This window comes from Quercus suber, unplaced genomic scaffold (genome assembly GCF_002906115.3).
Source record: "Quercus suber isolate HL8 unplaced genomic scaffold, Cork oak 2.0 scaffold_290, whole genome shotgun sequence".
NCBI classification, from domain to species: domain Eukaryota; kingdom Viridiplantae; phylum Streptophyta; class Magnoliopsida; order Fagales; family Fagaceae; genus Quercus; species Quercus suber.
This window is the reverse complement of record NW_027069746.1, coordinates 372,835-385,770: the sequence shown is the minus strand read 5'-3', so window position 1 is coordinate 385,770 and position 12,936 is coordinate 372,835. Positions and strand designations below refer to the sequence as shown.

The 12,936-nt window shown below is 35.3% G+C and overlaps 3 protein-coding genes across 3 annotated transcripts in view; all 3 read right to left on the bottom strand.

Moving 5' to 3' along the window:
• Positions 1-2,849, bottom strand: LOC111986813 (triacylglycerol lipase 2). The gene is made up of 9 exons (XM_024018495.2): positions 2,556-2,849; positions 2,351-2,461; positions 2,090-2,230; positions 1,880-1,989; positions 1,626-1,764; positions 1,489-1,529; positions 1,103-1,182; positions 903-998; positions 1-672 (listed from the first exon to the last, which is right to left on the bottom strand). Exons 1-9 carry the CDS (start codon positions 2,694-2,696, stop codon positions 353-355), a joined length of 1,179 nt encoding a protein of 392 aa, XP_023874263.2. The 5' UTR covers positions 2,697-2,849; the 3' UTR covers positions 1-352.
• A 2,054-nt stretch (positions 2,850-4,903) lies between these two features.
• LOC111998532 (triacylglycerol lipase 2) lies at positions 4,904-7,553 on the bottom strand. Its single transcript, XM_024030624.2, has 9 exons — positions 7,365-7,553; positions 7,157-7,267; positions 6,928-7,068; positions 6,734-6,844; positions 6,501-6,644; positions 6,384-6,424; positions 5,899-5,978; positions 5,703-5,798; positions 4,904-5,477 (listed from the first exon to the last, which is right to left on the bottom strand). Exons 1-9 carry the CDS (start codon positions 7,551-7,553, stop codon positions 5,158-5,160), a joined length of 1,233 nt encoding a protein of 410 aa, XP_023886392.1. The 3' UTR covers positions 4,904-5,157.
• A 1,364-nt stretch (positions 7,554-8,917) lies between these two features.
• LOC111986803 (uncharacterized) overlaps positions 8,918-12,936 on the bottom strand; it is a gene marked incomplete in the record, with an annotated part of 4,647 nt that continues 628 nt past the window's right edge. Inside the window, 2 exon segments of the mRNA XM_065782124.1 lie at positions 8,918-9,338; positions 11,717-11,826. Of these exon segments, the coding sequence (XP_065638196.1) occupies positions 9,089-9,338; positions 11,717-11,826 (360 nt within the window).

The following is a 12,936-nucleotide window of genomic DNA, read 5'->3' as shown; positions in this document are numbered from 1 at the left end:
TCAATTCAAAAAAGTGAGTGTGCGTACTTTACATGCAATAGTGTGTGTGAAGTAAACACTACTCAACATGAAACCTCCATTGGCTACTATCAACGAAGGACACCTGTATTGCTAATACACAAGCTTAGTACGTGAGACAAATCAATAAGTCTGAATAATAAGACCGGCATGTCGTAGCAAATATACGGGGGCTGGACTAATGTCGTTTAGTCAGCTCATCTTCAACCTTTGGCCAAAAAAACAAGCACAGACTTTTGAAATCAAATGTTAGATCCTCTACAACTAAAATGAGGAACTTTTGGCCATACCAAAATAAATTATCTGTGGTGGATCTCTAAAAGAGTTCTGACAATTAAGGGGTCATAAAGAAAGCCAGCAGAGGATCATATACGACTCTGTGCGCATTCTCAGCCATAATGAAATCAAAATGAGCATAGTAATCTATGTATTGTACCACAAGCTTGTCCTTCTCATGATCTTTAAGGTTTTCCAGCAAAAGTTGCACGTCATTTACGTCAGAAAGCGTGTCCTTCCGTCCATAACTAATGAAAAGAGGAATGTCTTTCGGAATGCGTGTCATATAGTACAGAGGAGGAGTGGGCTGCCCGTAGTGCGCCTTATTCTCACTTTCGTCACCGTAGCCATACTTTGCTATGTTTCCAGCTCTGATCACTATCCAAAGTTTTAAAAACCCAAGAGTTAACATATTTATAAAATCCCTGTGATCTATTGAAATGGAACTCAATTAGATAAAGCAGTTTTGACTATTGGTATTGTAACTTTGTTGGACTTGAACTTCTAAATGACTATGAGATTCGCACATAAAAAGGTTTGTTTTTATGTTCTTAGTCATAGAATGCAAATGAGCTTGGCAGAGTGTACCCAATACGTCAGAGGCTTACTCTGAGACAAATGGACAAAGTTCTTTGTCGACGTTGACTGAAATGTATGATCAAAAAGTACATCAATTGTTGAAGGCTTTATGCAGCAATTCGGGCCTATAAATAGACATGACACACACATTTAAAAGAATTGGAAGATAAAAAGGAGAGAAAGGTGAAAAAGGAGATTATAGTATCAAGTTAAGGAAGCGAAAATTAACCTCCGAGAGCGGTTAACACGTTGTTGCAATCAATGAGTGGTAAGACGCAGACACCTTCCAGAAGTTTGCCAACAACCAGACTGTTTGCTAGAAAATTAAAATTGTTAGCGGTGTAGTTCTTCTCAATTTGGGTTCAAAAGAATTTTGAGACACTAATATAAGAAACCAAAGTCTTAGTTTGATTCACAATTTTGGTAACTTCTTCACCTGGAAATTCTCAGAAAATATTTAACCAAATTTCAGAAATATCATTGATATAGAAATCACGCGTCTCATTGAGATTTTTACCAGATTAAAAACAAACAAACTTAAGTCATTGAGATTTTTTGTGTGTTTCAAGCATGTGAAAGATGTTACTGAACTAAGATGGTTAATTGCTTCCTCACCCTTCTGGAATGAATTCAGGGACACCCAACCAGTACGCTTGCTGTTAAATATAAGAAACAAAGTTATGACATTGAATTTGATATTAAAAAAATATGGATTTCACAATTGAACAGTAAATTTTCTTAATTTGTCTTACTTCAGCTGTAGTGACAATAGTCCTTCCAAACACCGAGGACAACTGGCCCAAATAAGCAATTGGGCCAAGCAAAGCAGCTGATTTTGTCATGTTCACGAGCTTCTCTTGGGAAAAGGCAGTAAAAGCAAGCAAAGTTCCCTAAAATTTAGGGAAAAAAAAAAAAGGTCTTAGTTCCACCTATATGCCCAGCAAAATCCTAAAAGGAAAATAATGTCCATTACTAGAATGGAAACAACAATTACTGGATATATATCAAGGAATGCCCAACATAGTACAGTTTCTGCCCTGTCTGAGTATGTATATAGTCATACATAGCAGGAAGATCCTCACTGGCTAATTGCTCCCACGTCCAATCCCAGTAAGCCTATAGAGTAAGAAAGTTAAAATATATATATATATATATATATATATTGTGTTTAATGTTTTATATAATTCAGTTGGCATTTTGGTAAAACAAAGAAAACCGGATCATTAGCACTAAGTGAAGTATGTCCACGGCTAGATATTGTCCCTCGATTGTTGCCAAGCCACACATCAAACCCATTATCTGCTAAGATGAATGCCAAAGATTTATTTGGAGAATTGAGCAGCCATGTTGCAGCATCCTGTCACCAACCATATCTTGTGTAAGTTCGTTGGTGTTATCAGTCTATTCCACCATGTATAGAAATACCTCAGAACGACACATAAACATAGTTCAAATATATGGTGTAGAGGGTCCTAACCACCAAAAGCCCATGTTGTAACAAAATTGGTGGCCTATTTGCTGTCGTCTTATTAGTCCTCCCCACCGGAATCCTCTGCACGCCAAGAATATAACCATCTTTTGTTGTTACCTGCACCATAAAAGTTTAATCACATTAGATATTAGTACAAGTCACATGGTGAAAAAGCTTTATAAACTAAAAACCACGCAATCTTGGTAGATACTTTATGTTCTTCACAAACATAGCCTTTTGTCTCCACCAAAGATTTGCATAGACTATCAGGACTATTGTCAGCACCTGCTGATGCAAATAGCAGAAACGCTAGAAGTAGAAGTAGAGAGTTTGAAGTGTATTCCATTCTCATTTCAGTTGTTTAGCTATCTGTTACAATTTTCACCTCCAGCTATTTATGCTTGAAAGTATCCAAATGCGTACGGAAGAGTATGTTCTTTGGTGACTTGGAATTGCATATGTTTTCAAATTTAAGGCTGGCTAAAAGTAAATTAATCAGATGATAATTGATCCCATAAGGACTTTAAGTATTGAGTTGATACATATTTTAACGGATATATATGCCTAACCCATGAAGACAATTCATGTCAGTTTTCCACTACTTGATGTCTTGAACCATCTTGGTCAAGAATTTTGTTTCACATTATTTTTTTGTGGATTGGATTTGTGAGGCTATTGAGGCCTTCTGGATTGGATTTGTGAGGCTATTGAGGCTTTCTGGATTGGTTTTGTGAGGCTATTGAGCCATTGATGTTGAGATTGAGAGATACGTTTGAAATGGGTAGATGGCAAAATCATCAATGTTTTTTGGTGTCCCTATTTTCATCCCACTTTTCTCCCCAATTTGAGAGGATTGGATTTGGTGGGTCGGGTGAAAAACATCTTGACCTCTCCATTTTTCTCCTTATTTTTCTCTTGTGAAACAAACCATACTTCCCAAATTTTCCATCCACCTATTCATTCCAACCAAACACAATATAAGATATAAACGATAAAACACAATTAATAATATACGGAATGGATTATTTATGATTATGCATGAGTACGGAAGCAAGTTTTGACTTCAAAAGAGATAAAATTTATATACACAAATTTGTGCATGCACCCGAACATATACATATACATATATTTGGTTATAAAAAAAATAAACAATAAAAAAATTAAACTTTAATACCAATATGAAATATAAAAAGTTAGTTCACTTGTGCACTCAAACGTATATACATATATGTAGTACTTATACCAATATAAAATATAAAAATGTATTCATTTTTATTAAGTGATGTTTTAATGTAAAAAAAAAAAAAAAAACTCACAAAATGATAGCAATATCATAATATTTTGTTTATCTGTTGAGGATATTCTTCTTCTTCTTCTTTTTTCATGAATAAGTTGTTTTTCAAGTTTTTTTTTCAAAGTCAAAATTCTAAATATGAATTAAAGGATTATTAAAAGTTAGACACCAAGTACAACATACATAAATTTATGTTGTTATGTAATTATTCGAAAATTTTATTGTTTATTACACAATTTTTTATAAAGGGCAAAAATTATTATATAAAGAATTTAAGGTCTTAGTGGCCTTTCAAAACCTTAAGGATTGTTTACAACCATGAATTTCTATATGGGAAGCGCTTTTGAGTATTACCACCAACACACAACAGGGTATATCATTACTTGCGCCCACATTTTATACCATCAAACTAGCTTGGGCCAAATGCCGAAGCAGCCCACAACACAAAGTTCTATCAAGTATGTTTCGCCACTTATCATCCTCTCCATCCATTTGAAAGATAACAAAATTTTTCTTTTCTTTTCTTTTTCATCATGTTAAAACTCCTCCTTAGATTTCTCATCTTTTCTTTTCTTTTTACCCATATTTATTTTCTTTTTATAGGTTTTAAACCCTAAAAAGAATTCATAAAATAGGAAATATCTTCTTTTTTTCAAAAGCATTTTGAAATATAAAAGAGATAATAAATAAAATAACTTCAAAAAATAAGAAAAATATCAAGTTATAATTTGAGAGAGGGAAAGTTATAAGCTAACTACTAAGCTCTTAATTTGTGCAAATTACATATTCTGTCCTATGGTATACCTTTAAAACATGGAGTTGTCTTATATTTTATTTTGTGACACTTGGCTCTCTTGTAATTTGGTTTATGAGATATTTTTTGCTAACTTTAACTAAATTTGATGATGTGGCAAGTGCCAACAACACTTATAGGGAAAGAATTAAAGAAAAATATTGACCATAAAGCTTACCCCTTGTAAACATATACAAACCCAAATTAGGATTGAAGGAGAAAGTTAGAGAGAGATCTAGAAATGTGAGGGTAGAAGGATCTTTTTCTCCATTTCTTTCGCTGTATTGTGTTTGTTGGCACTTGCCACATCATCAACTTCCATTAAAGTTGGTGAAAATGTCTCATAAAGCAAACCACAAAGAAGGTATGTGTTACAAAATAAACCACTAGGCAGTTTCATATTTTAGGGGTACATCAGAGAGGTGGTACTTCAAATTTACCCTTTTAATTTTTGGGGCCAGGGTAGCTCCGCCCTTTTATAATCACACGCAATGTTAACAGTCAAAGATCTTCAGAAAATGCCAGATTAACAATGTATAGGAGTACAAAAGTCAATTGTATAAATATTAACATTAAAGCGGCCCAGACAACTAGAATAGGACTTTACAGTGAACAAACCAATTTTGATTAGGCTATACCGTGGATATATACACTATTGCTTGCCAGTTGCCACTAACTATATGAAACAAGCATATCGACACCAATTTTTTCCCCAAAGTAATATCCTCATTGAAGCCTAAAGAAAGCCATGAGAGGATCATAGACAACTTGTTTAGCATTTTGTCCCATAACATAGTCTGCATGAGCATAATCATCTCTGTACTGAATAACAAGCTTATCTCCATCATGATCTTTAAGGTTGTCCAACAAGAGCTTCACATCTTTGACATCAGCTAGAGCATCAGCCCCTCCGTAGCTGAGGAAGAAAGGAAGGTCATTTGGAATGCTTGTCATGTTGTACACAGGAGGAGTGGGCTGCCCATAGTGTTTTATGTTCTCAACCTCATCATTATAATCATACATTGCTATACTTCCTTCCCTAATCACTGTCCATAAAAGCCCAAGTTGATTCTGAAACAATATGATAAGAAAAGTATTGCCTAGAAATATGCAGCTACATATTGGACTACTAGTTCCATTGTTGGAAGGAATATTACATATACTTAATATAGATGCGGCCAGTCTATACTTAATCATTTATGAGAATTCTAATTTTAGAGCAGTATAACTTGGCCTGTCAAGACACCCATGCTATATATAGAAGCGCTTACTCTGAGCCAGATGGATCATGTTCTTTGTAGATGTTGACTGAGGCTCGTGGTCTAGAAAAACGTCTACTATGGAAGACTTCAAGCAGCAGTTTTGGCCTATATAGTAACAAGTAATAACTTCTATTTTAAGTCACTAATAGAAGATAACCTTTCAAGGTGCAAGTGCTAATTAACAACTTATGTGCACATATACTACCAGTGAAAGAAGTTAACAAGTTGGTGCAGTCAACTCCTGGCTTGTTGCAAATATCCTTGAGAAGTTTAATCACAGCCGCACTGTTCAATGAGGGAAAGAAATAAATTGTCACGAGTACTTCTTCATCACAATTGATTGGAGCCATTCGAAACATTGTATTTTATTATGTGGTTACTTGGGAATGTTGGAATTATAAATGAATCTTGATAATTTAGAAGCATTCAGGCCAGTTTGTGAATAATAAAAAACATAAGTGATTTGAATCCTGGTCTCCTTCTGGGAAACATTACAAGCAAAAAAAGTTAGAGAAGTCATATTTTATCTTCCAGGCGGGGATTAGTGAATTGAATGTAAACATGAATGATATGCTAAACATAATAAAAAGCTTCTAAAGTATATTTGTAACAACAGCAATAAAAATAAAATTCCTATCCTTGTTGTATTAGTGGTGAAGAAAAGGACGGAAACAAGGGTTGCCTGCTTACCCTCTTGGACTAAATTCATCGATACCCAACCAGTATAATGCCTGTTATAAGAAACAAATATATTTTCAAAGAGTTCCAGTCAATGGGATAGTGTAAATAAGGTAGCATTAGCATTACCTCCGCAAGAAAATTGTCAGCAGCATTTTTTGCAAGTGGTGAGGCAATCTGACCCATATAAGCAATTGGGCAAAGTAAGGCAGTTGATCTCAGCACGTTCAACAGCTGGTGTTTCGAAAATGCAGCCAGAGCAATCAAAGTTCCCTGCAAAGTATAATTTCAATATTTTTCCTGTAGGTCGGTGGATTCCCAGAACAAAATGGATTCATAGGATTAGGATGTATGCAACTCACCAGTGAATGCCCAACATAGTGCAGTTTCTGTCCTGCTTTATCATGCACATACTGGAATGTGGCTGGAAGATCATAAGCTACCAATTCATCCCATGACCAATCCCAATAAGCCTGAATAACATGTCAATTCTTATATAGTGAATGTGAAAATAAAATGGCAATAAAGAATAACATGTAGGAAAAAGAGAACTAACTTGCTCATTGGGACTGAGTGACGTGTGCCCACGGCTATATTTGCTTCCACGTGTGTTAGCAAGCCACACATCGAATCCATTATCAGCCAAGAGGAAAGCCAAAGATTGGTCTGGAGGTAATAGCAGCCATGTTATCCCATCCTGCCACCATAACACAACTTGTTATAATAGGCAAGAATATATTCTATGAATCATGAGAAAACCAATCATTCATGGAACAATAACCAACCATCAAGAGGCCATGCTGTAACAAAACGGGCGGCCTCTTTCCCGCAGTCTTTCCTGACCTCCCCGCAGGAATTCTCTGCATACTAAGTATATAACCATCTTGTGTTGTTACCTGAAACAATTTAAAATTCAAATTACAGTGTCAACAAATGGCGGCTATAAATTTCAACACTTGGAAGAGCAAACGGTAATGTATGCAGCCATATCACCTTATGTTCTTCGCAAACATAGCCTTTTGTCTCCACCATTGATGCACAAATACCATCATTAGGCACTGGTGCCAATGCAGACATGCCATCCTGACCTTTGACTGAAATCAACTTTGTTCTACTACCAACTGCCGACCCACAAAACAGAAGAACTAAAATTACTGAAGTTATAGTATTGGCCATCTTCATATGTAATGTTCGAATGTTTCCTAGTACAACCACCTTCATGGTCCTGGCAATTTTTATAGTTGCATAGAACCAGAAAAAAACAAAACTCAGTATTCACATGAAGAGCTATTATACCTCCTTCGTCAACAGATTGCACAAGTGGTTTCAACAAGGCATCTGCATGGGGCCTACCCTGTTCCGATTTCGTCGGCTGCCACGATTCTATATTTTAACATGAAGTACCTACAGCTAGCTTTTTCTTGTAGCGATCAGACCAACGTAGCAAATAAGTAGGCAAAAACATGTGCATTTCAGATAATAGTATTCTTTTTTACAGTTGCCTTTCGTCTCATGAGTGAGACATGAAATTTACATTCTTCCAACTTCTTTTCATACGTGACAAAGAAGAGTTTTTGAAATGCGCTATGGTAATGAAATGAGCAAATAAGTAGGCAAAAACATGTGCATTTCAGATAATAGTATTCTTTTTTACAGTTGCCTTTCGTCTCATGAGTGAGACATGAAATTTACATTCTTCCAACTTCTTTTCATACGTGACAAAGAAGAGTTTTTGAAATGCGCTATGGTAATGAAATGATTTAGAGTAGCATATGGCTGACCTTACAAAGGCTTTTTTTCCAACGGACTTCGTCATTGAGAAAAATAAAAAAATAAAGTTCATATGAAATTTTTATCCACAAGCCCTGATCCATCTTCATTTATCATGAAGGAAGAATCAACTTTTATGTTAAAAAAGGTCTCAAATTTTCTTCTTGCAACTAATTGTCTGTTTGACATGATTAATTTTGCCAACTTATTTTACTATTCACCTAATTTTTACTACTATTTATGAGTCTTATTGTACTTTTTGGTACTATTCATAGGTCCTATTATACTATTTCAGCTAACTTTTACCTTTATCTACAGCAAAAAATTTTCAATTACACTAAAATAAGCAAATTCCAAAAAAAACCCTAAGTCGATAATATGCTGCATGCAATATTATCATTAGTTGTATCAATTGTTCTTCACAGCTCACAGAACTTAGTTTCTAGTGTTTATACTGTAGCAGCCTTTTGTGTCCAAGCAACCTATGCTATAAAAGGAAGCAACCTATGCTATAAAAGGAACAAGGGATCCCAGTATTGCATTGACTTTCATTAATCAAATTAAGAGATTTTAAGACCACATATTCCTCAGCTCTCTCGTTGCAGACTGAAAAGGTTGAATAAATCAACCCAAAAAGCAATAGAAATGGAAGTGTATTTCAACCACCTTCAGAGAACAAAGGTTTCCAGAAAACCAACAAAAGATCCCAACTCACAAGCAGACCAAAAAAAACGATAACATAACCTTGTATTGTTAGCATATGAGAAGAAAAGAAGTCGAAGAAACTAATAAATTATATTCCCACAAATATATTCCAGTACAAAAAATAACCCTTAATGGGTATCAAAGCATATCGGTAAAATCTTTTTCCTGATGGGAGTTACCAGAAAAAACTAAAGTCACTCCTTTTATATTGAAAACAACTACAAATAATAGTTACTCCAAAATTAAGGGTTAGGAGCATCCTTAAGCATCTTTTCAGAAGTTCTGGCAGCATTTTCTGGCACTTTGGATCTTGTTATTCGTCTTCTAAGGAATTGGAATTTCCACCCTCTAGGTTTTATCGGCCCAAGCAATTGCCAACCTCTAGGATTTATCTGCCAACCTCTAGGATTTATATGTCCTAGCAACTTCATCTGCTCCTTTCTGAAATTCCTATTTGCATACCACTTTCCACCTCTCCAGCCCAAGCCATACCTGCAGTTCAGAAAAAAGGTGGACATGTGATAAACTAATAGAGTCCTTCAAACTGTTAAAGTAGAGTTCTATTTCAGTTTAAGAGTGAAGAAGAAAATAACAAAAATAAAAATCATGAAAACAACAAATTACCTGTAACTTAAAAGAATGTCACAAGCATAGGGCTGTTCTCATGATCTGTTTTAACAACCTCAGAGCTTTTCCATTCTTTTCTCTTAAACTAGTGCTTTTCTAAATGCAAAGTACATTCAACTCAATTAGAATCTCACAGACTGAATTTCCAGAAATAGAACATGAATCCAATAATCCTACTTGGCAATCTCCCATTAACGGGTGAGGCAAAGAAGCATGATGAAATACATGCTTATTTTTATAAAGTTGACTTAAAAAACAAATAATTGTTACTAGTTGGTGTCAACTAGATATTATCCTTTTGGGCCAGTAATCTCTATCTAAAGTCACATCCTTAACTGAAGCTTTCCTGACATGTCCATTCTCTTCACCTCATCCCTTCTACTTGCGTGTTTCCTCCCATCAGATACTGTTTTCTGCTTGTATTAAGTACATTTATAGTCATTCCAAATAGAAAATCTGTTACATGACTTTCTCTCATCCTGTCTTCAACTAATGATGCAATTGACTCAAAACTGACAAATAATTTCAATTCCTTCTTTGCTTTTGTCACTTACTCATATCTTATATCTTTATTACATGCTCATTATGTCAACATGTTATCCAAACAACATTCTATCAGTTGTGTTCAGAAAAGGAGTTCCTCTTGAACCAACATCGCCCCTTGCATGTCCTGTACCTGCTTTTGCTTGTCTTACAAGTTGATTCTCATTATCAACTCCTCCACAGAGGTATGTCATTTCAACTTCATCCTACTGTTAAGCAAAACCAAGGAACCTTTCCAACAACAAATAAAGGATAGTTGTTTGTGGCTACAGTCTTTAGGACTGTGTATAGTCTGTACCAACAAAATCCATATGGCAAACTCCAAGTCTCTTTAACATGCTCAATCTTCGAACTGTGCATTATGTCAAGCAAACACATCCAATAAGTGACTTCTTTTTCTTTTCCTTTTTTATAAGTCATCTATAAGGGACTTCTACTACACAAAACAATTAATTTGACAAAAGAACCATTTTAGCCCACATTCATATCCCTGCGTAAAAATCTCGCCTTGAAAAAAGAACATATCAGTCCAACAATCTAGACCACCAAACAACAAAGAAACCAGTTTTATGCTCTCATTATATACTGTAATCAATCCCTATTGGTGATTTTTGTGATTCACCATACCGATGCATCTAAAAAGCACCTACAAATTGCACTAGGTGCCAAAATAGTGCAGGTCAGTAGTTCAAATCTCCCATTCCCCCCTCCCCTTGGTGTCTAAACTTATTAAAAACATAAAGTACCATCTGAAATGAGAACTGTACAACCCCTGATACCACATAGGTAACAGCCCACTTCAAAGGCCTGTCAGGTTCTAGGGAAAGCTGGTTCTAGGGCTCAAGCATAATTTGGGATGTTTCAGATGATGGAGAGCACTATTGGGACCTTGCTTAGTCATTCTAAAGTTGAATCGAGTCTTATTTTATTGTTTATTTTCAGCTGGATCAGTATTAATTAAATTCTATTAGAATAACAGAAATCTGGTAATTTCCAGAAATCTAAAAGGGGTCCTTGGCTGTACCAAAGCCCCATGAGTCTTATTTTATGTTTTGAGTCCTTTTTGTATTTAGTTTAGAAGTTACTAAGTCCTTTTTGATTGTTATTAGTAATCCTAGTCATTCTAGGAACAGGTTATTGGAAGTCCTAGTCCTTATAGGAAATTATTTAACAATAACCTATATAAAGGCTTTATTGTACTCAATAATATTCATAGTGAGAGTGGTTCTAATAAAATTCCAGCAGCTTATTTCAAGCTTTGAGGGTGTGACTGCCTTCTCTTACCTGAGTGTGATTGCTTAGGAAGACCTAGTGTGATTGCCTAGTATTTTATTTACCTTGTTTTCAGTTTTATCCCTGTTTCAGCCCCAAACAGCCATCAAGATTCAATCTTTTCTAACTTAAAACTCTTAAACATCAATCCTTATTCAAGAACCCTTCAAGAACTCATCAAGAAATCTATTGTAGTCTTGCATCCTGATAAATCCTACATTACCCCCTTGACCCCTTTATAGATTTATGTAACTACCGAATTTTATTTTGACCATAAAAAATCATTTATCCCTTTGTTCTAGCATAACAATACTACTAAAGAAAAACTAATAATAAATAGAACCATGAATAACTATAGAGATAAATTTTATATTTCAAGAAAATCAAGTGATAGTCTTTATTTTTGGAGTTAACATTTGGGAACAAACCCAATAATTAAAGTGGTTCCAGCAGTGGCAAAACAAGCAGGAGCACTGATACTTCCCGAGCCAGCAATCTCTCTAAGTTCTGAATGTTCAAGATTATTACTGTTTCTCATCTGCCATAAAACAACAAAAAAATACATTCAGATGTAACATAAAACACAAATAAAAAGGAGGGGAGGGGCACTAGTATGAACAGTTTTCCTAACCCCTGATATCAAAGAATTCCAACATGCAATAAAGACAGTCCAGATGAGGGGAAAGAATATGTTCTCATTAAGGCATATGACAATTGATACCACCAAATTATTTAAGTTTCTTAATAAAGGAAAGGAATAAGAATAAAACCACACATAATGGTAATACGACGGCCAGTTTGCTTGCGCAAGCATAGCTAGATCAGATTAAACTAGTAGAATTTTTTTTTTTCTTTGGGCAGAGAAAGAAGAAGGTATTTTTTGCACCGGGCATATGCATCATCTCTCTCACATGTGAGCCCCACAACTGGTGTGAAAGAGATGATGCATATGCCGAGAGGCAAGAGCATGAGATACTTGTTGCAGGGAAAAAAAAAGGGGGGGGGGGGGGGGGGGGGTTCCCAAGTCAAACCACTTCAAACTCTGGAAAATTGAGACGGACGATCCAAAACTATTCACAAATTTTGCCTATTTAATAAGATGTAAGGTAAATCCTTAATAGTCGCATACATGTTTGGCCTAAGATTTGTTTGTTCAGCTTTTAGTTATTCTTTTTATATACAGTATTTAAAATTTTATTTAATTTTTTTTTTCAAAATTCAAATATATTTTAGCACACTTAAAAAAAAAAAAAAACTAAATAAATAAGCTTCTTTTTTTTTTTTTTTTTTTTTCTTTTTTAATTTTAAGAAATAAATAAATTAGCTGATGCTAAAGGTACATCACGAGTGACAGTGTGGGACAGAGGGGAAAAACAAAGAAAGAAAACACAAGAAGCGTTTATTTGGGGTTTGGGCCTCCCAGGAGCTTCGTGTTTGGGTTGGTTACCTGGAATATTTTGCTTTTACCCGGAAACTCCCAAGTATGTCTTGATTAGAATCCACCATGCAGCGATTGAGGAGCTCAGGGAGCTCAATATTGGGCAATCTAGTTTCAACGCCCCGGTTGAAAAGGAAGGCTTCGAATACATGGGCTGCCGTGCAAGACGCGTTTTTTTCAACAAAGGTGTGTGTGTGTGTGTGTGTGTGT

Coding starts and splice junctions, on each gene's coding strand:
- LOC111986813 (XM_024018495.2), bottom strand. CDS start 2,696: ATGAGAATGGAATACACTTCAAACTCTCTACTTCTACTTCTAGCGTTT. Junction 1,183..1,488: donor CCTGAATTCATTCCAGAAGG/GTGAGGAAGCAA, acceptor TCTAGCAAACAG/TCTGGTTGTTGGCAAACTTC. Junction 673..902: donor CTTTGTCCATTTGTCTCAGA/GTAAGCCTCTGA, acceptor AACTTTGGATAG/TGATCAGAGCTGGAAACATA.
- LOC111998532 (XM_024030624.2), bottom strand. CDS start 7,553: ATGAAGATGGCCAATACTATAACTTCAGTAATTTTAGTTCTTCTGTTT. Junction 6,425..6,500: donor CTGACAATTTTCTTGCGGAG/GTAATGCTAATG, acceptor TTCTTATAACAG/GCATTATACTGGTTGGGTAT. Junction 5,478..5,702: donor CATGATCCATCTGGCTCAGA/GTAAGCGCTTCT, acceptor TTTTATGGACAG/TGATTAGGGAAGGAAGTATA.